The sequence below is a fragment of the Equus quagga genome, chromosome 15, assembly GCF_021613505.1.
Source record: "Equus quagga isolate Etosha38 chromosome 15, UCLA_HA_Equagga_1.0, whole genome shotgun sequence".
Taxonomy (NCBI): Eukaryota; Metazoa; Chordata; class Mammalia; order Perissodactyla; family Equidae; genus Equus; species Equus quagga.
The window spans coordinates 24686799-24709968 of record NC_060281.1 but is presented as its reverse complement, the minus strand read 5'-3'; the positions used below and the strand labels follow the sequence as shown (position 1 = coordinate 24709968).

General features: G+C 45.5%; 1 protein-coding gene across 3 annotated transcripts in view; it reads right to left on the bottom strand.

Annotated features, from left to right (window-relative positions):
• MOCS1 (molybdenum cofactor synthesis 1) overlaps positions 1–23170 on the bottom strand; it is a 38513-nt gene that overhangs the window by 13976 nt on the left and 1367 nt on the right. For all 3 annotated transcript variants that reach the window (XM_046640218.1, XM_046640219.1, XM_046640220.1), the window contains exons 2-3: positions 10275–10401; positions 8686–8853 (exon numbers count right to left, since the gene is read on the bottom strand). In XM_046640218.1, the coding sequence (XP_046496174.1) occupies positions 8686–8853; positions 10275–10401 (295 nt within the window). The remainder of the gene's footprint in view (positions 1–8685; positions 8854–10274; positions 10402–23170) is intronic.

The following is a 23170-nucleotide window of genomic DNA, read 5'->3' as shown; positions in this document are numbered from 1 at the left end:
AAGTGAGTCAGACAGAGAAATATATGATCTCACTTATATGTGGAATCTAAAGAAAAAAAATCCAGAAAAACAAAACAAAACTGAATTCATAGATACAGAGAACAGATTGGTGGTTGCCAGAGGTGGAGTGTATGGGGTGGGCCAAATGTGTTTGAAGGGGATCAAAAGGTACAAATGTCCAGTTATAAAATAAGTAAGGCATGGGGACGTATGGACAGCATGGTGACTACAGTTAATGATGCTGTATTGTATAGTTGCAAGTTTCTAAAAGAGTAGACTTTAAAAGTTCTCATCACAAGAAAAACTATTATAACTATGTGTGAGGATGTATGTTAACTAGACCTATTGTGGCGATCATTCGAATCATTATGTTGTACACCTGAAACTAATGTTATATGTCAATTATATCTCAATAAAAAAAGTCAGAGTTATCCTCAGGGGGATAAACATGACATCCTGAAAATGAGAAAATGAACTAACTACAACTCACGAGAATAAAATATATATATAGTTGTAGAAAGAAAAAACTCGATGGAAAAGCAGAAGGGACACATATCAAGAGTAAACGAGCAAGCTGAATACTGAGCACAGGCATTCTCGCAGAACTGCATACAAAAGAACAAAGGAATGAGACTGAAAGAAACCCACCAAGTCACATTTAAATCCAATAAAATCTAGAGAAAAGATATTGTGGCAGAATGTCCACAGTGGTTACTTTGATCAGTAGAATTATAGGTGATTTTTATATTTACTTATCCAGAGATAAAATTTATTTCAAACTACTTGAATGCCTGAATCTTGGCCAAGAATCAGCTCAGCTCCGCATGAGAGCAGAAATCAGTCAAGTGCCTCAGCGAAGCTGGACTGAGAGAAAGGCCGAAGATCACAAAATTAACACCCAGTTTAGGTAGGGGTGTGCGCAAAGGCACATGCTCGTGGTGTAAACTACCATCATATAACGTTTCCGGAGCTAAGTTCTGGACCTTGAGAGGGTTATACGGTCGTCCCTCAATCACCATGGGGGACTGGCTCTAGGATCCCCTGTGGATGCTAAAATTTGTGGATGCTCAAGTCCCTTATAAAAAAGGCGTAGTATTTGCACATAACCTATGCACATCCTCCCACATACTTTAAATCATCTCTAGATTACTTATAATACCTAATACAAGGTAAATATAAACAGTAAACAGTTGTTATACTGTATTTTTTAGGAAATAATGACAAGAGAAAAAAGTCTGTACAGGTTGAGTACAGATGCAACCATGATAGGCTTTTCAATCTGTGGCTGGTGGAATTCATTCATGTGGAATCTGTGGAAATGGAGGGCTGACTGTATGTGGAACTTTATAAAGCCTTTGACCTGAAATTTGACTTCTAATAATTTAACCTAAGGAAATAATCATGGATGTGAACAATATTTATCGACAAGATGTTTGTTAGAGAGCAACACATAAAAAAAGGAAGAGGGAAATCATCCAGATAGCCAACAATTAAAATCTGGCTAAATTATGCTTTCTCTGGATGATAGAATATTACACAACAGAAAGTGACTCTGTAAATGTGGTAGGATGTTGGGAAATGCACATGCTATATTAAGTTGGAAGGGCAGTTAAAAACAGTAGTTAAAAACTAGATGCAAAGAAAAAAAGACAGTGGGTCACCAAGCCAAAATGTTGACAGCGGTTACTATTGGGCAGTAGTGATATTCTTTCTGCTTATCTGAAATAAACATGTATTACTTTTGTAATAAGTAGATGAAAGTTTATAAGCAAAAGTTGTTGTTTTAAAAGGAAAGACAAGAGCTTTACTCTGGGGATTTCTTAACATGGAAAATTACCAGTAGTTGTTGGCTCCCTGTGCCAAACCAACCCTGGAGAAACACAGAATCCAGGAACCTTAAAAAAAGAAAATCTTGAGAAACTCATGGGCAGATGGACTCTGAAATCGCTTGGGGGAGGGGTTTGCAGCCTGGGGGTGAAGGCAACTGGCAGAGGATGGAGCAGTTCAAGGAAGGCAAGGCAGTTCAAGCTCTATTCTTGCTGTCACCCACTGCCACCCTCAGAACAGTCATTACTTGTCCCCTCACCGAAGAAATCGGTGGCATCAGCCCCAGAGAACTAGCTCAGGAATCCACTGGAGGAAAACTCAGGGAAGCTGTGAAAGCCCTGCCAGAAGAGGAGTTGAGGAGAACGGGGGGGGGGGGGGGGGGGGGGGGGACTGACCAGCCCCAGGCACTCCTCCCTTGTCTCTCCCCCTCCAAAGCCCCAGGACTGTGGGTTAAAATCAAGGGTGACTGCCTTCTCCCTGAGGGTTTGAAGGTGGGAACCTGCAGCAGTCACAGTATATAACTCCAAGAGGTACCGTTCTCCTCACAATCTCAATGAAGAGTGTCTCCTGGAGTTGTGCAGTGCACAACCTGTACAGTCTTACACAGCAAGGCTGGTCATTTCATGGGGAGATTACAAACATGAGTGAATAACTCATATTCTGGAATCTCAAGCTCCTTTGGCCTATCAAAGACTAAGATCTGGCCTTCAACCTTTTGCCATTAAACAATGCCAAACAGAAAAAGCTAACATCCTCAGAGGAACAAACTTACCAGCTAAAAACTAAGGAGACACTTGAGAAGTACAACTAACGTCCATCACCCCTCTCAAAAAAAAAAAAACTGTGAAATATATACCAACAGAAGAAAAATTAAAACAGACAGATCAAGAATGTAAGATAAATATGATAAATACAGTAAAAGAAATAAAGAAGGATATTAACAATATAAAACAAAAATTTTCACATAAAAAAGAACAAGGAGAAATAGTAGATAAAAACAATTGCAAAATAAAGAACACAAGAAATAAGATAAACAGTAATATGGACACAGAAGGAGAAATTGGTGGGTTAGGAGGAAAGATTAAAGGGCTCCCCCAGGAAAAAGAGGAGGACAGTAAGAAATCAAAATATAATTTAAGACCCGTGGAGGCTATAAGTAGAAGGGCCAACATTCAGAGAATAGAGTCCCAGGAAAAAAGTGAAATGGAGAGAAGGAAATATCTGAAGAAATAATGGAGAAAATTTTCCCCAAATTTAAAACAAATGGCTTAGTACTGAAAGGAAAACTTTACTGAATCTCAACAGGACAGATGAGGAAAAGCCTATTCTAGACATATTATAGTAAAATTTAAGAAAATTAGATACAAAGAAAACATTGTAATAACTTCCAGAGAAAAGGAACTACTGACAGCAAGACCCAGACTAACGTTAGGCTCTCCCGGCAGCCATACTGGCTCCAAGAAGACCACACAGTGATCGTCTCATCTCAAGCAAGGAACGAACCTGGAACCTCCAGTTTTGTACGCATTCAAGTAACATTATAAAACCACTACTTTAAAACATTATAAAAACTACCTGGCATGCCAGATTTAATTAGATTCAACATTGAAATCAGACTAACTATTAGACCCACATTGGAAAAACTTTTAGAGGAAATACTCAAATAAGAAATAATTTCAGGAGATGCTATAAGAATTATGGGAATTATGGGTGATTGAATACCTTGGTAAAGTTTGTTATTATCTGAAAAGACAGAGAGTGTACTTACAAGAAACAGAGAGGGGAAGACTATTCACAATAACCCAGAAGTACTGGCATAAAGACAGACATATAGACCGATGGAACAGAATAGAGAACCCAGAAACAAACCTTCATGTATTTGGTCAAATGCCTTTTGACAAGGGTGCCAAGACCATTCGATGCGGGAAAGGATGGTCTTTTCAACAAATGGTGCTGGGGAAACTGGATATCCACATGCGAAAGAATGAGGTTGGACCCTTACGTAACATCATACACAAAAATTAACGCAAAATGGTTCAAGGACCTAACCGTAAGTCCTAAAACAATTAAAGCCTTGGAAGAAATTATAGGACAAAAACTTCACAACATTGCATTTAGCAGTGATTTCTTGGATATGACACCAAAGACACAGGAAAAAAGGACTTGCCCTACCAGATAAGGGACTTACTATGAAGAGACAGTGAGTAAGACTGTATGACATTGGCATAAAGATCAACAAACTGACCAGCAAAACAGAACGGAACCCAAAACAGACTAATGCACACGTGCTAGGCTTGTGGAGCAAGTCGGGACTATTCAATAAAATGAACTAGAAAAAAATGACTTTCCATATAGAAAAAATGAAATGGGATTCCCAAAAATCACCCACAGATTAACTAGGATTTAAATGCAAAAAGCAAAACTTTAATTTTTTTTAGTAGAAACATAGGTAGTTGTTCTGCCCTTGGGTGAGACGTTTCATTAACAAGCTATAAAAAGCACTAACCATAAAAAGACAAAATTGACAAATTTAAGAACTACTACCGGTCAAAAGAATTGTTATGCAAAGTGTGGCTTGTGTTTTCAAACTGGCAGAAGACATTTGCAACATGCATAAAGAACTTTTACCAAACCAATATGAAAGGACAAATAACCAAATAGAAAAACGGGCAAACGACACGATCCAGTACTACACAGAAAAAGAAATATATATGGTTAATAAACCTGTGACAAGATGCCTGATCTCAAATCAAGGCCACAATAAAACACCGTTTTACACCCGTCCCGCTGGCAGAAATCCAGAATGAGACTGCCGAGCGTTGGGGAGGATGTGGTTCAAAGGCTCTCTTATGTGCAGCCGGTGAGGGTGTAAATCGGCACAACCACAGAAAGATAACGCTAAATTGTTTTCCCAAGTTAAACATTCACTTGTCCTACAACTCAGCAATTCCACTCCCAGAGAAACTGTACTCCAGGATACGTGAACGAGGATACACATGTTTAAAGCAGCACTCTTTCTGATTATCAAAACACTAAAAACAACCCAAATGCTCACTAATAGAAGAAAGTGTGGTATATTCATATAATGGCACAGTAGATTGCAGAGAAAAGGAATGAATTATGACTCAAGATGACATGTATGAATTTCACTTGCATCAAATGAGTGAGCCCTGAACGAATACACACAGCACGACTCTTATAAAGTGCACAAACATGCTATCTCAGCTTTAAAAAGCAAGGGAGTGATAAATGCAAAATTTAGGAGGGTTTCCCTCAGAGGCGGAGGTACACAGAGAGGGAAGTCCACACAGGGAGGGAAGTCCACAGAGGTGGTTAAAAGTTATTGCCCGTGTTTTTATTCTTCCAAAAACAAAATCGATGAGGTAGAGGGTTGCCTTAGGAAATCATATTATTAAAACATATAAATAAATTGGTATGAATAAAGTAAAACAGGCCATGCATAGACCAATGATGAGACAATCTCATGAACCGAGGATTACGACTTAATCTAATTCTAGGTAACTAGAGTCCACCAAAAATAAAACAGAAAACTTCAGCCCTTTTCAAAAATACTCAATGGCTCCCCATTGCATCAAGCCTCTCGTGGGTTTTAAGCTGTGAGATCTAGATGCTCCCTATTTCTTCAACATAAGGGAAGGAAGAGAGGAACGGGGACAACAACAAAGGAAAAGGCCACAGGACTGCGTGATTCTGACGCTCAGGGAGCCTGCCTGACGGCGGCAGGTCACTCTTGAAGTCAGGATCCAAAACAAGCGCTCTGCAAACTCCTCCGACGCTATCCTATGGCTTGTGAGTTTAGTTCCCTTTTATTCATATTTCTTATGGAAAAATCTCAAACTTTCACTACCTAACATGGCAGCTGCTAGCCGTGTGTGGCTATTTAAATTAATTAAAATGTAATAAAGTTACAAATTCAGTTCCTGGGTCACACTAGCCGCATGTCAAGAAATGCTCAAGGCTACACATGGCTACTGTATCAGACAACACAGATAGAGAACACTTCCACCATCTGGGGAAGTTCTCTCCGACAGCGCTGCCCTAACCTCATCTCAGCTGAAAAGGAGGGGCAGAGGAACTTGTGCACACAGGCTGGGTTGGAGGAGTGCTGGAGAGCCCAGGGGTTGGCAGAGGGGATCACAGGTGAGTGCAGACAGAGAGCTGATGGCTGAATCCCTCCCACGGGGGTCTGCAGCACCAGGCCCAAGGCTGACAGGCTTCAGGCAGGGGCCAAAGAGATCAGGACAGCAGGCTCAGAGAAACCTGCAACCCTTTCACTCTGCCCGTGGGTGGGGTCTCTCGAAACTCTCCCTGGGAGGGTGGGGACAAGTGTTTGTGAGCATCCCAGCTCTGACTGCTGTTCCTTCCCCTCTTCCCCACTAGCACCCCCTGCCCTGCCCTTCAGGGTGGTTTTGCTCTAAGAAGTACCTCCGGGGAAATCAACGGAGCTAGCCTGAGACATCAGCGTTAGCAAGCACAGCACCACAGGAATGCAAGGCAGTGCAGACGCCATTTGTTTGGGAGCACTTGGGACGGGGGGAGAGGGAGAGGGCAGTCTTTTACCCACATCCTTGGAGGCAGGAGGTAAATCCTCTGAAGCAGGTTACTGCAGCCAGGGCCTTGTCTTAGCTAGCATCTGTGTACTGACCAACCTTTGCCCACCCCATGCTATCAGCCAGGACCAATCACCATGGACCATCACAGCACGAAAGGCCCCTGAAGTGGCTGACGTACAGATGAGGAAACTGAGGCCCAGGGTGGGGAAGGCACCTGCACAAGTTCACAAGGCCAGGCAGTGGCAGAGCAGGAACAGGGCTGCCAACACTCCTGGCTCACATTCTTCCCGTTACGCATGTTGGCGGCTTCAGTGGAGAGCTCTGTGTCCTCAGGTCTGTGCTCAGTCATCCCTCTCTGACCGGCAGTGATCCCCACCCCTTCTGCTTTCCCACAGGCTCTGGCAAGGAGCATAGAGACTTAAGGTGGAACACGTGCCAGGGGGCAGAGGAAGTGGCCTGAACAAGGGGGCTGGGCCTGGCAGCCAGCTGAGTTCAGCAGGTTCAGCCCCTTCCTGGAATCTAGCCTGCCTGTCAGCTCCCCTGGGCCAGCCTGTCCAGCCCAGGAATGATGGCAGGATCCCAGGTGAAGTGACTAGTCGGGGCTAGAGAGAGCTGGCCACGGGGAAGGAGGAAGGAGAGGCCTGTCAGGGGTCCCTGAGCCCCTCCTTACAGCTCCCACAGCACCTGGCTCCTTAGATGGCTAGCTCCAGTGGCTGCTTCTGCCAATAGGCTGTGGGTGCTTGACCGCAGGGCTTGCAGCTCAGTCACCTTCATGTCCCCAGCACAATGCAGGCACATAACGTGGCACTCCAGAGAACGTTCACTGAACCAGCAAATGAGGCCAAGAGCTAAGGGTTGGGAGATCCCACCCAGAGCAGCAGGGATGGGGCTGGAGCTAAGCAATCCAGAACATGGAGTCTCATTTTCCTCTGATTTCATCATTTATAATTACACAAGCAAAGGTCTCTCTCTGCCTGACCTTGGGGCTTAGAATCAGTACACGGCAAGAGGCTTGAGGGGCCGCCTCTCATGGAGTACTTGCCACGTGCTGGGTATTCCCTTCTCATCACCTCGCCAGGTCAACCCTATAAAGTAAGTACTCTGTTTGCCTGGAGGCTTGGGATGGATTTAAAAGTTGCCCAAAAGTATGCTACTAGTAAGTGGCCCAGCTGAGACTTACAGGCAGGTGTCGTACTTCAGAGATGGTACTTTGGACCACTCTTCATTCATCCCACAAATATCAGTGAGCAACAACTATGTGTTAGGCATGTTCTCAGGTGCTGGGAACACAGCTGTGAACAAAACCTGGCCGGCTCCCTGTGAGCTTTCACACTAGTTAATGGAGGAGACAGACAATACAAAGCAAAAATCAACACGACCAAACAACATGACGTCAGGATGAGACACAGGCTATGAAGAAAAACATGGTAGGAAAAGGGAATAGAGTAGGAGTCACCATACTTTTTCTGCAAAAGCCCAGACGGTAAATATTTTTGGTTTTGCTGGTGACCATATGGTCTTTGTTGCAACTATTCAACCCCGCAAAAGCAGCCAAGGGCAATATGTAAATGAGTGGGTGTGGCTATGTGCCAATAAAACTTTATTAATGGACAGCGAATTTAGGATTTCATTTAATTTTCATGTGTCACAAAATGTTATTCTTCCCATTTTTTTCCAACTGTTTAGAAATATAAACCTATGCTTAGCTTGCAGGCCACACAAAAACAGGTGATGGCCCAGACTAGGCCTGTGGGCTGTAGGCTGCCAAATCCTGGGACAGAGAGTGGCTGGAGTGTGTATGTGGGGACGTACCTTAAATGGAGTGGTCAAGGAGGCCTCCCCAAGGAGAAGACATGGAGCAGAGACCTGAATGAGGCAGGCAGTGGGCCCCGTGCTCCCAGTGAAGGGCCCAGTAGGCAGTGTGATTGGAGAGTGGGGAGGGAGAGAGGGAGGATGGGAGGTAGGGGGACAGGCGGGAGGTTGAGGAGGTCAGGAGGAGCCAGACCACGTGGACCTCCAGGCCCTGGTGAGGACTTTGGTCTAAATGTGATGCCAAGCCACTGGGCTCTGGCACTTACTGGCTTTGTGACCTTGGGCAAGTTATTGAACTTCTCTGTGCCTCATTTCTTAACAAAACAGGAATAATAATGGCACCTGTCTCAGGAGGTGGTAGGACCGAGTGAGCATAAGGCTCTAGATGAATGTTAGCTGTGATGTTAATACTGGAGTCCAGCGGGATGAGGCAGGAGCTGGGAGAAGTGGTGACAACTTCCGTCAAACTCACCCACAATGTCCACCACGTCCGGCCGGATGAGTGGCTCTCCACCCGTGAGCCGGATCTTGTCTACGCCTTCCTTCACAAAGAGCCGTGCAAGGGTCAGAATCTCCTCTGTGGTCAGCAGCTTAGCCTTGGGGGTCAGTGGGACACCTTCCTCGGGCATGCAGTACTGACCTGACCGGAAGGGAGAGGATGTGAAGGCAGGAAATGACTACAGCAGTCAGGCCTGTGATGTTTCCAGTCCCCAACACTCCCCCCCAGGCTAGAAGTTTCTCCTGAACCCCATTTGGACAGTGGAGAGAGACCTCGCCAAATCTGAGGTGGAACAAACCCTGAGCCAGATTCTCCCTGGGCCTCACCTTTCTCATCTACAAAATGTTAACAGCCTCTCCCCATCTGGCCTTAATATGCCTCTGTGGGGAAGCTGAGGGCATGGGTTAAAGATGACGAACTAGGCTGAAAGCAGAGCCCGGCTTGAGGTAGGGGCATGCTAGGTCGCTGACTTCCTCAGAGCGAGGGCTGGCTAAACGGGCCCATTCCTTCTGGCATCGCTGATCCTCCTTTATTTCACCTGGTTTTGGCCAACAGTTACCCCTCTGCGTGTGTGTCATGAGGCGAACGAGGCTGGGAAGTACTCTTTGGCCTGGTAAAGCTGCCCTCCTCTGTAGCTACAAGTGTTCTCATATCCAGCCTGTCTATTTCAGGTCAGCAAAAACTGAGGGACTACTTGCTCTGGGTGAGGTGGCAGAACGGGGTAAATGAGACGAGCCCTGGCAGCGGAGGGGGCACCAGCCCCTACCATCACTTCCTGTGGTACAATGTCACAAAGGAGTAGGCCAAGATCTGTTAGAGGGCCACTTAGTCAAATTAGTGAATGGTCCAGAATTGGTCTTTTAAGACAGACCAGAGTAGGTCAAAATATCAGAACATCATAGTACTGCAGGTAGTAAGTATTGTTTGTTAAACATTTACTATACACAAACACATGTATTTAGTGGGCCTCAAAGTAAATATATTTCTTATTGTGAGCTACAGCAGAAGGAAGGAAGGGAGGAAGGAAGGAGGGGGTAGGAGCAAATAAATTTTGGAAGTCCCCCAGCAGTGGATACGCCCCACAGCCCTCCACATGGGATTACGAAACGAGCGTTCTGTCAGCCTGGCCCCAGACAACTTCTGTCATGAGTCTGGGGTGCTGGCCACGGCACTGCTGTGTACCTCACATGTTGAGAGTGTCCAGCACCCCACGCCCACCCGGGCCACGTCCTGAACTGTGGGAACTGCAGGGAAACAGGAGGGAGAGAGAGCCCTGAAGAGTGAGGAATCCAGGGCTAATCTTAATCCCAAATCCAACAGCAGTTCTGTTTTTAAATCCAATTCCAAGTGGAACCCAGCTTTCAGGATCAGAAAGCTCAACCTTTACCCTGTCTTGCCCCTGAACCCCGTCTGGCAAGCAAGGAAGAAGGGCGGGTGGAGACTTTCGAGAAAGAGGAATTGGGAGGGTTACGAAGAATGCCTGGGTGTGGGGAGATTTCAGATGCCGCTTCAGCAGAGGGACAGGGACAGGAGCCCAGACAGGGCCCAGGAAGCCAACTCACATCGCAGGTTGCACTTCTCGGTGAGGGAGATCCGCAGGTAGCTGTGTCGCCGGCCGAAGCTGTCGGTGAGGAAGGCGGAGAAGGGGGCCACATGCTCCCTCAGGAACTGCCTCCGCCTGGACAGCTCCTGCAGGGCCAGGGACAGGGAGGAAATGTGGGCCTCTGCTCCCAGGCTGGGGGAGAGGAGCAAGGAGAGTCCACCTGGGGACACAGTCCTCCTCCTGTCAAATGCCCCTCCCCCATCTCTGACATCAGTACAGCACTTCCAACCTTTCCATCCATGTAGGCTCCACGTCCAGGGGGAGCTGGGATTCTCCCTCTCATTTACAGACTGGGAAACAGGCCTGGAGGGAAGGACCTGCCCTCAAAACCCCCAACACTCAGCCCCAGGGCTCAGGACCTCTGTAGGGACATAGCTGCCTGCTAGGCAGCAAGGCAGAGGAAAGGGCAGTAACACCCCGCTCCAGCCCCACCTCTTCCCCTGTCACCATCCTACTGTTCTCCCTCCCCCCAAGGGAGCCTGTCCAGGGATAAACATCTCCAATATCTCTTATACAGGCCACTGTGAGTGAACATGCCACTCTGCATCTGGCAACCATGCCAATTGGCAATCATGTCCAGAAAGGAGGAGGGAAGTGATACCGGCCCTGATATCGGTTCCCCCACATTAAACCCAGCATATGCGGGGTTAAAACCAAAGCACTCTTTCCCTGCTTACTCCCTGGCTCCAGAATCCACTATCCACCATGGAGACAAATGGCCAAGGATAACCACCTGGATTCGTTGTCTCCTCCTCCTCCTCTCTGCAAGTAGTCTCAAGGCCAAACAGGCTGGTGGAAAAGCTCTGACCAGCAAGGCCATATGCTCCCTCTCCCCTACCTAAAACCCCAAATAAAAACCCTTCCTTTAAGCTTTTCAGGGAGTTTGGGATTTCAGCGTTAGCTGCCCTTTCTCCTTGCTCAGCGCTGTGCAAAAATAAAATTCCTACTTTCTTCCACTACACCCAGTGTCAGAGATTGGCTTGCTGCACAACGAGTGAGTGAACTCACTTCAGTTTCCATATCAATTTGGCCATCCAGATGGGACAATGTCCCAAGTGGACGTCTCGCCTGTGGCATACTGGCCTCTGGCTAAAGGCCTCTCTTGGAAGCTGTCCTGCAGCCCCGAGCCCCTTGTCTCAGGGACAGCCCCAAGTGACTGGCTGCTAACCAGACGTCATTGGCCCACAGCACTTTTGCTTTGGTGGTGGAGGAAACTAGGCTCAGGACTTAGGAAGATGTCTCTTGTAAGTAGCTGGCAGTTTTTGGTTTTGTCTTTGTGTTAACCTTTTCCAACAGGACCAGCTGAAAATAATGGGTACGTAGCAGTCCTCTGGGCTCCACGTGTTTTGAAGTCACAACGCCCTGGCCAGATTTTGGTAAGTCCCCCAGTGTGCACCCCAAGGTCCCTTGTCCTCGCCCATTTGGGAAGATCTGCATAGCGGATCTTCATTTGTTGGGCGCCTCCTGAGGGTAGGACACGGACTAAGCAGGGACTGGAAGCACTTTGGGTTTTGGTTTTGGTTTTGGTCTTCGTTTTGGCTTCCATTTGTGCCTGAGGGTTTTGGGGAAAGTGTACTTGTTTGGTATTTGTTGCTGTTTGTCTGTCTTTCCTTTTAAAAGTATTAACATGGGAGGTGCCACATCTATTCCACCTGAGAGTCCCTTGGAACAAACTTTGACTGACTGGTTGACCTACAGTTATAAGCCAATGTCTAAATGGGGATGATTTTCTTTTGTAACACCACGTGGCCACAATATTCTTTAGTCTCGGGAGGAAAAAAGGGCCAAACAACAGATCCTTAAGTTGGGAAACTTTTTAGAGAGCTCTCATGATAAACAGCTGTTTTATTGGTATCTATAAAAAAAACTAAATTAAAAGGAAAATACAATAAGAAGTCTTAAGAACTTAAACTTGGGGGTCTCAGCTTCTTCTCATGGTCTTACAGATGCTAATGAAAACATTAAGTTAACAAAGAGAAACTAGAAAAGGAAGAGTCACGGGACTCATCTCAACAGGATGAAAATCTTTAGCTAGTTATTAGAAAGAAAAATGGGATAAATAGAACAAATATAAAGAAAATAAAACAAAGGTTTTAATAAAACACTGCCTAAGGTTGGATGGGCTAAAGGGACCCCCTTATTAGCCCCCCAACATTAAAGGACATCAGACAAACCTGTTCTATTCACCCCAGTTTGAAAAATTTTAAAAGGTCAGAAAGCAGAAATCACAAAAAAAAAAAACCTGACCAACAATTGTTTGGGGCAACAGTTAGGCTGCTCAGGTTAACAAGACTATAAAAATTAAAGTGTTTAAGCTAATATTATATGAAGAGGTTATGTCAACTTTCCCTGGATGATTTTTTTGGAATAGACGTTATGTCTAACTGGGAATGCTTCCCCTACACAGTATTGTAACACCAACACTTGTTAATAGAATTCTAATATAAGTTATAATTAGGGGTATAAGAGTAGAAAAATTAAGATAAAAGTTTTGTAAAAATTGATATACTTAAATGGGGCAGTTTCAGTTTACCTAAACTGGTGTATTTACACATACAATTGGAAAAAGCCAGCTACAACAACGGGAAGCCTACTTTAATCTTTTGAGCCTTCTAAATAAAATCAGGAATACTTTACTGCCTCTTAAAAAAATAGTAATAATAATTAAACATGCCAGCAGCTGAAGCCAAATCTGCTGCTTCTCTCTCCTCTCTTGCTGAGCTTCACTTCACCTCCTCCAAAATTCCTGATCTAAAATTAAGCAAATAAAAATAAGTAAACTTTTGAGATACCTTAAAATTGCAATGGCCGTTCTGGGAAACCTCTGTTTCAGAAAAGAGAGGATTCAAAATCTCTCATAATAAAATGCAGTCTTTGATTAATATGTCAAAACTTCTCAAAGACAGTTATTTAACATGATATAAATTGATCTTTGGTACATGAGATCCTGTTTAAGTTTGCTGGTTTTAAAATAGACATGTCCTCAGAGTTATCAGCACTGGATATGATGGAGACGTACAGCCTGGGTTTACTGGTCAAAGGAGCTCATGCTATCTCTGTTACAAAATTTATCAGCAAAACTAATAACTCAGTATAATAGCTAATTTTGTTTGATGTTTCATGAGATTTTTGTAGATGATCTAAATATAATTGCTAAAGACAGGTAAACTAAATAAATGTAAAAGGATAAAAGTTTTTGGAAAAACTTTTTAAAAATAATTCTATGTATTATGGTGTATGTATTTAAAACAATTTAAAATGACAGTTAACTGCTTTAATGTCAATGAAGTCTTTAAGAATAATTTAAACATAATTGTTAAAACTGGGTAAGAGTTTTTAAGTACAATAATTATGTTTTATAGTCTGCATACTTAAAAAAACAGCTTCCAAAATCTTTTTGGAAACAAACTTTATAGCTTTACTAAGTTAAATAATAACAGTTTATTGGGTATCTAGGTCACTTCCACATAAGATAAAATATTAAAGGTTAACTACTAAGCATAGATTTGTCTGCCTTTGGTTTCCTTTGTCAAAGAAACTGAAAAGTGCTTAGGTTTATTGATAAACATGTTTTATGTATTCTGAGGAACTTTCTATGAGAAAACACACATTTCTAAAAGGTCTGTGTACAAAAAAAGTAAAATGTATGTTTTCAGTAAAAAAAAGATATAAAGAATGGAAATATTTTTGTTTCTTGAGTTAAGAAAGATAATTTGTCCTAAAGTACTGGGACAAATTTTGAGTGTAAAAGATAGGTAACCAAAGGTTTCTGAAAGAAAAGCCCTGAAGAGTTTTATGTCTGGTCAAATTGGCTGAGACTGAAATAAATTTATTAAGTAAATAAGTTTCAATATCAAGAGTAAACTGATGCAAAAGTAAAATCTAGCCGCCTCTCTCTTAAAAAGATACTCTTCTTAAACTTTTAGTCTGTTCTTAATAAAGAGGTTAAAAAATTATTTTCTTTGCCTTTAAATATTTTTCACGAGCTCCCCGACACACAAATATTCAAGTCCTGAATAAAAGCTTTATTTTGACCTGGAAGAGTATCCCTGGGGATTTTCAGAGGGCCACTGAGACTTCTCAGAGAGATTTGCTCTCTTCTTCTAAGAAAAAAATATTAAACTAATTAGGCTTATTTGGTATGCTAAATATGAGAAGCATTGTCAAATAAGTAATAATCAACTTTCTCAGGGCTGGCCCGGTGGTGCAGCCGTTAAGTGCACACGTTCCACTTCAGTGGCCCAGGGTTTGCCTGTTCGGATCCCGGGTGCGGACAAGGCACTGTTTGGGACGCCATGCTGTGGCAGGCATCCCACATATAAAGTAGAGGAAGATAGGCACGGATGTTAGCTCAGGGCCAGTCTTCCTCAGCAAAAAGAGGAGGATTGGCAGCATATGTTAGCTCAGGGCTAATCTTGCTCAAAAAAAAGACCATCAAACTTTCTTAAATGGTATTATGTTAATGAGTGTTATTGATATAAGTATTTAAAAAATTATCTAAAATTCTAATCTGTTCTGATTGTCAGCCATGAGTCTGGTTATTATCTCAAAATATTATATGTCACAAGAACAGTCAAGTGTGTTTGTCAATTACCATTTTTGAATGTTTTGTTATTTACAAATAGTTGTTTTACTCTGATGTTTTTGCAAATATGTTTCAGCTTCAGAGAAATTCATGGAAAGGACTCTGGTCCCTACTCTAGAGTACAGGTTTCTGATAAACTTTCAGATTATAAAACTGAGCTGGATAAAAAATTTTAGAACTCTAACAGAAAAACTAATGACTTCATAAAACTGCTGACAGAAAATTAAGATCAAGAACTAATTACACAGGACTGAATAAACTGATAAGGATGATTATAATTTTTAAAAGGCAGCTCTCAATGAAGGCTGTATTCTTTTTTTTAAGATTTTATTTTTCCTTTTTCTCCCCAAAGCCCCGGGGTACACAGTTGTGTATTTTTGACATGGATCCTTCTAGTTGTGGCATGGGGAATGCTGCCTCAGCGTGGCTTGATGAGCGGTGCCACGTCCATGCCCAGGATTCGAACCGGCGAAACCCTGGGCCGCCAAAGCAGAGCACACAAACTTAACCACTGGGCCATGGGGCTGGCCCCTAATTATAATTTTTTATGGATTTTTACTTAAGATATTGCTGACTTTTGATGTTTTGTTTCTTTCCAGATTTAAGAAAACCTTTTTCTTTATTCTCTCAAGGAACTATGATTTACAGCAATTTGTAAACAAAATTGAAGCATTTTTTTTCCTGCCTATCTAAGCCCTCCAAAATCTAAAAACTCCTGATGAGTATTCTTATTCTCATGGTAATGTGGTTATTTGCATAAGTCCCATAAGAATCTTTTCTTCTTATAACAGGACACAATGGGCAACACTGGTTATAACACCAAGGCTTTGACTGGAACATCATATTTGAGAAAAACATACAGGCTCGGATATGATCAGACAGCTTTTGAGGAATGAAGGTTGACTTCCTGGAATAAAGCGACTTGAAAATATGGGCCTGGTACCTTCCTTATGGTTCCCAGTAACCTGGTAAGGTTGAGTAAAGAATGTCACTCCCTTTGGCAGGTGTAAGGAAGCTCAATATTTTGGGGAAGCTCACAAAGAGAGGAAGTCACTCAAATCTGCAGGTACTGTAGGCAGAATCTGATGACAAGTCCTTGGCTTGGCTTTCTTGACCTTGAGAGGCCTCTGAAGTTCAACCTGAGATTCCCCATAGAGAGTTCCAGCAAAGAAGATTTAAAAGAGCCTATATAATCGATTACTACTCTTGCTGTACTTACGTAAATAATTATGCCAAATTTATTAAAATGACTTATTTTGCAAACTAGTTAGTCTTAATTTGGCTACGTTTAATAAAATTGAAGGTAATTTAGAGAAAGAAAAAATATGTTTCAATAAAAACTATAGTACACATTCATGGACATTGGATTCTAGTTCTGTTAATTGTCTGAAGTTTTGTTTTATATCTGTTAACTGGACTGGATCCTGAATTCTTCTACTCTCCTGAAAGTTTTCTGGCTAGAAACCTCCAAACTAACATTTGCAGTTCTTTTCCATCATTTACATTCACAATCATTGAAAACTAAATCTGCCTTTTTTTTCCCTGAATCCCTGCAAAGTGAAGCTGGAGGACTTAATATAAACTTAATAAAAATTCATGTCTGCTGCTGTGTAAGCCTCTCAAGAAGCTACCTGAGTGCCCAATGGCACCATCAGAGACATTTCAAACTGCAAAAGATGCTTCTACCTTGACTTCTAGGAATCTTGATTGGCTGCTCCCTGGGCTTAGGAACTGGTTTATAATTTGCTCCAAATGTTAACCTTGTTTTTCTCTTCGTTTCTCTAGAAAAGCTTCTTATTAAATACCTGGTTACTCACAATACAGGCCTAACTTTGGGAGCTTCATGCATCACTCCCTTATTAAAAAACCAATTCAATGAGATGAAACAACCTACGCCCCAATTCAGCAGGAAGTAGCTAGATCAGTCACCGCCCCAAATCCCTCAAGCTTGAGGGATGAACATAGGATAGGAGGGAATTGATACTATCCCTGATATCAGTTTCCCTACATTAAACCCAGCATATGTTGGGTTAAAACCAAAGCACTCTTTCCCTGCTTACTCCCTGGCTTCCTGGCTCCAGAATCCACTATCCTCCATGGAGACAAATGGCCAAGGACATCCATCTGCATTTGTTATCTCCGCCTCCTCCTCTCTGCAAGAAGTCTCAAGGACAAACACAAGCTGGTAGAAAAGCTCTGACCAGCAAGGCCATATGCTCCCCCTCTGCTACCTAAAACCCCAAGTAAAAACACTTACTTTTAGCCTTTCAGGGAGTTTGGGATTTCAGCATTAGCTGCCCCTTCTGCTTGCTCAGTGCTGTGCAACAATAATTAAGTGCTACTTTCTTCCACCACGTCCAGTGTCAGAGATTGGCTTGCTGCACAACAGGTGAGCGAACTCACTTCAGGTTGGATATCAGAGGCAGCAGGTAACTGAGATGGATGGGGGCCTGGGCCACCGCAGCTGCACTGGCTGGGACATGGTGAGTCACTTCTCCAACCCAGGCCTCCCATTCCTTACCTTTGCAATGGGAGATAGAACAAGCTCAAAGCAAAATTACTAACTGTGGGGCCTGGGTGTCAACAAGCTGCCTCCCGCATAACTACTTCTCTGTTGGCTGGGCTCCTTGGAGCCTCCCCACTGCCTGGGAGGGTCCAACAGGCCAAGCCATCAGGAACAGCTGAGGGCTACACCTGGCTGGGGAGGTATATCCATGGGGAGGTCCCACCTCATGCAGAAGGCCTGTGGGCAAGGACAGCACAACTAGGGAGACCTGCAGAAGGAATGAGACCACCAGCCCCAGGAAGGCAGAATGGAGGGGCCAGGAGGACCACCCCACTAATCCCATGCAGAGATTACTCCAGTCTTCATCCTTCACCCTACCCATTGCCAGAAGGAAGCATTATGCACCCACTGTCTGGGGCCAAAGGCAGAGGAGATTGCTGGAGGCTCCCTGCAAGGCCCCCACTCATCCTGGGGAGAGACAGGAGGCAGCCAGCCCCACCCTTTCCAAGTCTGACCTCTCTCCCCCTTGAAAGCACAACCCTGGATCATCACAGATGCTGACGGGATGATTGCTCCATAGAAGTAACACTTGCAAAGCATCTTAAAGTTTCCAAAGAATGTTCTCTGTTTAATTCCCACACCTAACCCGTAAGGGCTTATTATAACTAAGGCTCGGATGGGATCCAAGAACACCCTTGGCAGAACCAGGATTCAAATTCAGGTCTTCTGATTCTAAATTCTAAATTCTTTCCTCTATTTGCACAGGGTGAGCCCAACAAGGTACACAGGATAGCACAGAGGGTGAGGAGAAGTCATTTCTCTAGAATCTTTAGAACAAAGAAATCACGATCATGGGGGCTGGCCCGGTGGCATAGTGGTTAAGTTCGCATGCTCAGCTTCAGAGGCCTGGGATTCACGGGTTCAGTCCTACACACTGCTCATCAGGCCATGCTGTGGCAGGCATCCCACATACAAAATAGAGGAAGATTGGCACAGATGTTAGCTTAGCAACCATCTTCCTCAAGCAAAAAGAGGAAGATTGGCAACAGATGTTAGCTCAGGACCGATCTTCCTCACAAAAAAAAAAAGAGAAAAAAAATCATGTCTACAGACAGGGCTCTGGATTTGAGGAAAGAACTCCAGGTTTCTGGCCCAGGTGTGACCTGACATACTGGGAAAGTTGCCTAACTCCTCCAGCACAGTTATGGACAAGGTTCTTGTGCTATGGGTAAGGGATGGGGGCAGTCAAGAAGCTGGTAGGTAAACATCCAGGATTATCATCATCTTGTAACCTAAAAAAGCAGAAGGCCTCAAGCCCTCCTGAGGTCCAGGGTAACTGTCCACCTGCACCCAGGAGGAAGAAACATTTGCTTCAGTGAGCTCCTCAGCCCTAGCAGTGCCTTAGAGCCATTTGAGAAGCTTAAGACAAAAATTCCATTGGAGACCAACCAAATTCAGTTATCTGGGCACATTTTTAATCTCTCCAGGTGATTCTAATGTACAGCCAGCATCAAGGGCCACTGAAGGACTCAGGAGACAGAAGGGATATGACTGCACATGCAGGCTGCTTCTATGATTCTCCTGGGTCCATAAAAGTGACCTCACTGCCGACCTCAAGATCAGTTTCCCACGTCCTCCGAGAAACCCTGCTCACAGTCCCAGGAGAAGTAAGCAGCAGTCACTTCTCTAGACTGATTATGGCAGACTATAATCATAACAGTCACTTCCTCCCTCCCTGCTCGCCTACTGCCTTTCCACTGGTACCTTGGGGGTGGGGCAGGGGACACTCCAGAGTCAAGAGGCCCATCGACCACCAGAGTCCAGGAGATCCGATACCCGGGAATCCGGATTTACAGCAGAGTTGCTCTTCTCCATCAACAGCTATTCACAATTCGGTAATTTGTTAGTCACCCTAGATCCCACCTCCCCACTTGCCAAGATGCCCCCCTCACCCTAATCATAACATACTTGGGGAGATGGGAGAGAAAGGAGCCAAAATAAATCTAGGAATTGGGAGCAACTGAGAGGAGCAAGGAGTATGACTCAGCAGAAACCGGAGAGCAGGCAGTGGAATGGGGCAATCCAGAGTGGAATGAGGCAGGGGGCGGGGAGAGGTGGGCCAGATTATACTTTTAAAACACTGCGTGATCTTATCCAGCTTCATCTAGACTCTGTACTGCCCACCAGCACCTGACGCAGCCTCCTGCACCCACACACACTCCCACTCTCTCACCCTGGCAGGCCTGCAGACTCCTCAACTTGATATTAACAAGCCTCAGCCCTACCTCTTCTCTCCTCTGACACTGCATGTCCTGCTTTCTTTCATCAATTTTTTCCTCTTCCCTTTAAACCCCTTGAAGGAAACAAATACAGCACATGCCAAAGGAGCCCAGCACCCAGAGGGAATTACCAGGCAGGGTAGACAGCGATGCCCTTCATCCCGGGATGGGACATGTCAGAAATGGTAGGACGCCTTAGCTGCTCACATTCCCAGGGCCTGGGCCTGGGCCAGGCTGTTCCCCCTCTGTGGGAAGCCCTCCTGCCTGACTCAGTACCCGAGTCTGCACAGGATGTCCTAGCAAGTGTAGAACCACCATGTCAGTAAACAAATAGGTTGGTCCCTAGTCCAAAGGGAAAAGCAGTGTGTGCCAAGCCCAGTTATTCTGGGGTCATCGTTCATCTCCAGGCTGGTCTCTACTGTCAAAATGGCTTAGCCTGCTACATGGGTTCTCAACTCCGGCTGCACATTTCAATCATCCGGAGAGCTTCTAAGAGGCACTGATGCCAGAGCCCCACCCTGAAGATTCTGACTCAACTGCTCTGGGATGGGGCCCTGCCCTTGTTTTTGGCTTTTTCTAAGTGCCTCAGCTTTTTACTCGCAGCCCAGGCTGAGAACCACTGACCCAGCCATACCAGGATCAGGAGCTATTTTAATCCAGGGAGACTTGTTGAGGTTCTGAGCACCAGCTTTGGGAGTAGGTAAACTTGAATTACAAGCCTGGCTGTGTTACTAACTAGCTGTAGGGTTAGTTGCTTAAATTATTTAAACCTTAGTTTCCTCATCCATAAAATGTGGATAATAATCCCACCTAAATCAACTGGAGGAGTTCCTGGTGCCTAGGAGATATTCAATAGTGACCGCTGCCGTTTGAATATATTTCCTACTTCCATCTATCCATTCATTACACAAATCTTCATGGAGGAGCACCAGCTGTGTGTGCTGGGACTAGTTTTCTCACTCTTGTCAGCTTCCCCACTTCTGCAAGGCCTTCCAACCCTACGTAATGGCAGATGGCCCAAGGCTGGGGTTTCAGACCTGCTGTCACATTATCCAAAGCAGGACAAATGGGGTCTGGGCTCCCCCAGGACCACAGATACTAATGCTAGTAACCAGGCACGAGGCAACCTACCATATCCAACTGGTTACATCTTATCTACCTACCCCACGCACATTGGGGTGGAGGGGGGTGGTACAAAGGAGATAGTTAAGGGAAGGATGCTGCCCTCAAAGAACCTTCTTGAGTTAGTCTCTAAGCCTGGGCATTTGATTTGAATGCTAAGGGCCAGCCCCCAAATAACTCTAGAGTGTAGACAGAGTGGCAGGATTATTCAGGAGAAAAAGAGCACATTTCAAAGTCAAGTATCAGTGGTCCTGGTTTACCTGCTATTTGGGAAGCTGTAAAGCAGGGTGCCTCAAAATTAATCTCTATCAAGTGAGAGGACCTAGCGAAGCTCCAGCCCAGGTCTAGTTGTCCCCTCTCCCTCCACGCCCACCTTAAGGGTGAGGTCTCCACACCTCTGGCTCCTGGCCCAGACAGCCACGTCACTGAAGCAGATTTTGAGGCGCTGGCAGGACTGGAGTCAAGCTAACCTCCTGAAAGGTCTTCATTCCCTCCGTGTGTCACTGCCCCAGGCTGGGCCCTGCTGTCCCCTCCCACCACCTCCTACCCCCAGGTTCCTTCCTGCATGACCCTCCCTCCAACATTTGTTCTTTCTAGGCCCCCTGAACAGCTGGGTGCCTTTGCCTTACAGAGTCACCCTGTCCCCTGCCTCTCCCCAAGGCAGCACGCCCAGGACCTGAGGCCAACCCCCCTGTTGCCCGGACAAAGCATGGAGCCCGAGAGGAAGAAGGAAGGCTGTGCTTCTGGACTGGAGTAAGCCCTGCAGAGAAGACTGCCCAGGCCGCCCCCAGCCCCAAGGCAGGTGGCTGGGTCTCCCCTATCCACCTCCCCACTTAGCCACACACCACTGCCTCCCCTTTCCACCTCTAGAAGCTGCTCGACCTGTCCTTCAGGGAAGCCCAAGGCCTCCTTTTCCGCGGTCCTCACAGCCAGCTCCCATTCCACACTTCACGTCTCTCTCACACCCACACCCTAATACACAGATAACACCCAGTGGCTTTTCCCTGTCTCTCCAAGCACCTCCCATCCCAAAACAGACGCCCAGGGCCCTGTGGGGTGTGTGGGGATAGGTACCCTGCAGGAAGGGAAGGGGGGACAGAGGTTCCACATGCCCCCACCCCTGCTCCTGCCAACTGCAAGCTCCGTGGAAGGCTGAACGTACATATGTCCACACTTGTTTCACCTCTGAGATTCTCTTAAAGACATGCTGTGCCCTCCTCCACAGCGTAAAGAAGGGCTGGTCCACCCTCTGGTTTCGATGACATGAAGAGAGGGGAAGCAACAGCCCCAGGAGCCAGGTGAAACCGGAGGCAGAGCAAGGGTGGAAACTTGGGGCTCCCAGGCCAGCGCTCTACCATTCCACATGCCCCCTCACTAGCTGGGGTTCAACAGTCAAAAATATCTGCTGACTCCATTGCCTGCAGAGCACCATGTTAAGGACCGTGGGAGAAATACCTAGAAGGTGGGGAGCACCCAACACTCAAGGAGCAACCTGTCTGCTGAGGATAACCCTAGTGGGGAACATCCAGGATGGGAGGTCTGTGACCAGAGAGATGACAGAATGACTAACCTGAGCGTCCAGGTGAGAAGGGACTAATGGGACACAGCATGTGCCAATGGTGGCAAGGATAATGCAAATTACAACAAACGTATACACAACACAGCACTTACGTGTGCCAGGCTTTGTTCTAAGCACACACATTAACATACGTTAACTCTTGATCCCTGTAAGCCCCCTATGAAGTAGACACTATTATTCCCATTTCACAGATGAGAAGACTGCGGCACGGAGAGGTGAAGGGACTTGAAGTTCACACAGCGAAGAAGTGGCAGGGTGCATTCAAATCCAGGCCTTCTGCTGCAGAGTCCATGTTCTCAGCTGCTAATTGTCCCTCCCCGCACCACCACAGAAAGGAGAGAGAGCGGTGGCCCCTCCCCTTGATCTCCCCACAGGGAAGCAGCAGGAGGGAAGGTGCTAGAGTTTCTGCTCCCTTTCTTTACAGCTCTGGGACTCCAGGGAGGTTAACTTCGACGAGCCGCCCCCCCCCCCCCCCCCCCCCCACCCCTCGCCCGCCCTGAAATACAGACTCCTCTGACTGCACACGGTTTCCTGTCAGGACTAAAGCACTTAGCACAGGTCCACACTCGAAAGGTACAAAATAAACTAGGGCGGGAGGGAGAAGAAACTTCCCTCTTCCTGAACGCTTTCAAGATCTCAGCAGTCTTTGCTTTCCTATTCTTCCCTCTACGAAGTTCAGAGTTCAAGGATACTGGAAAACTACTCCACTTTCTAGCAGTGGGGTCTGCTTAGCTGAGGATCCCAGAGGGGGTCAGATTTGGGACAAGCAAGTTAGGCTGAGGCC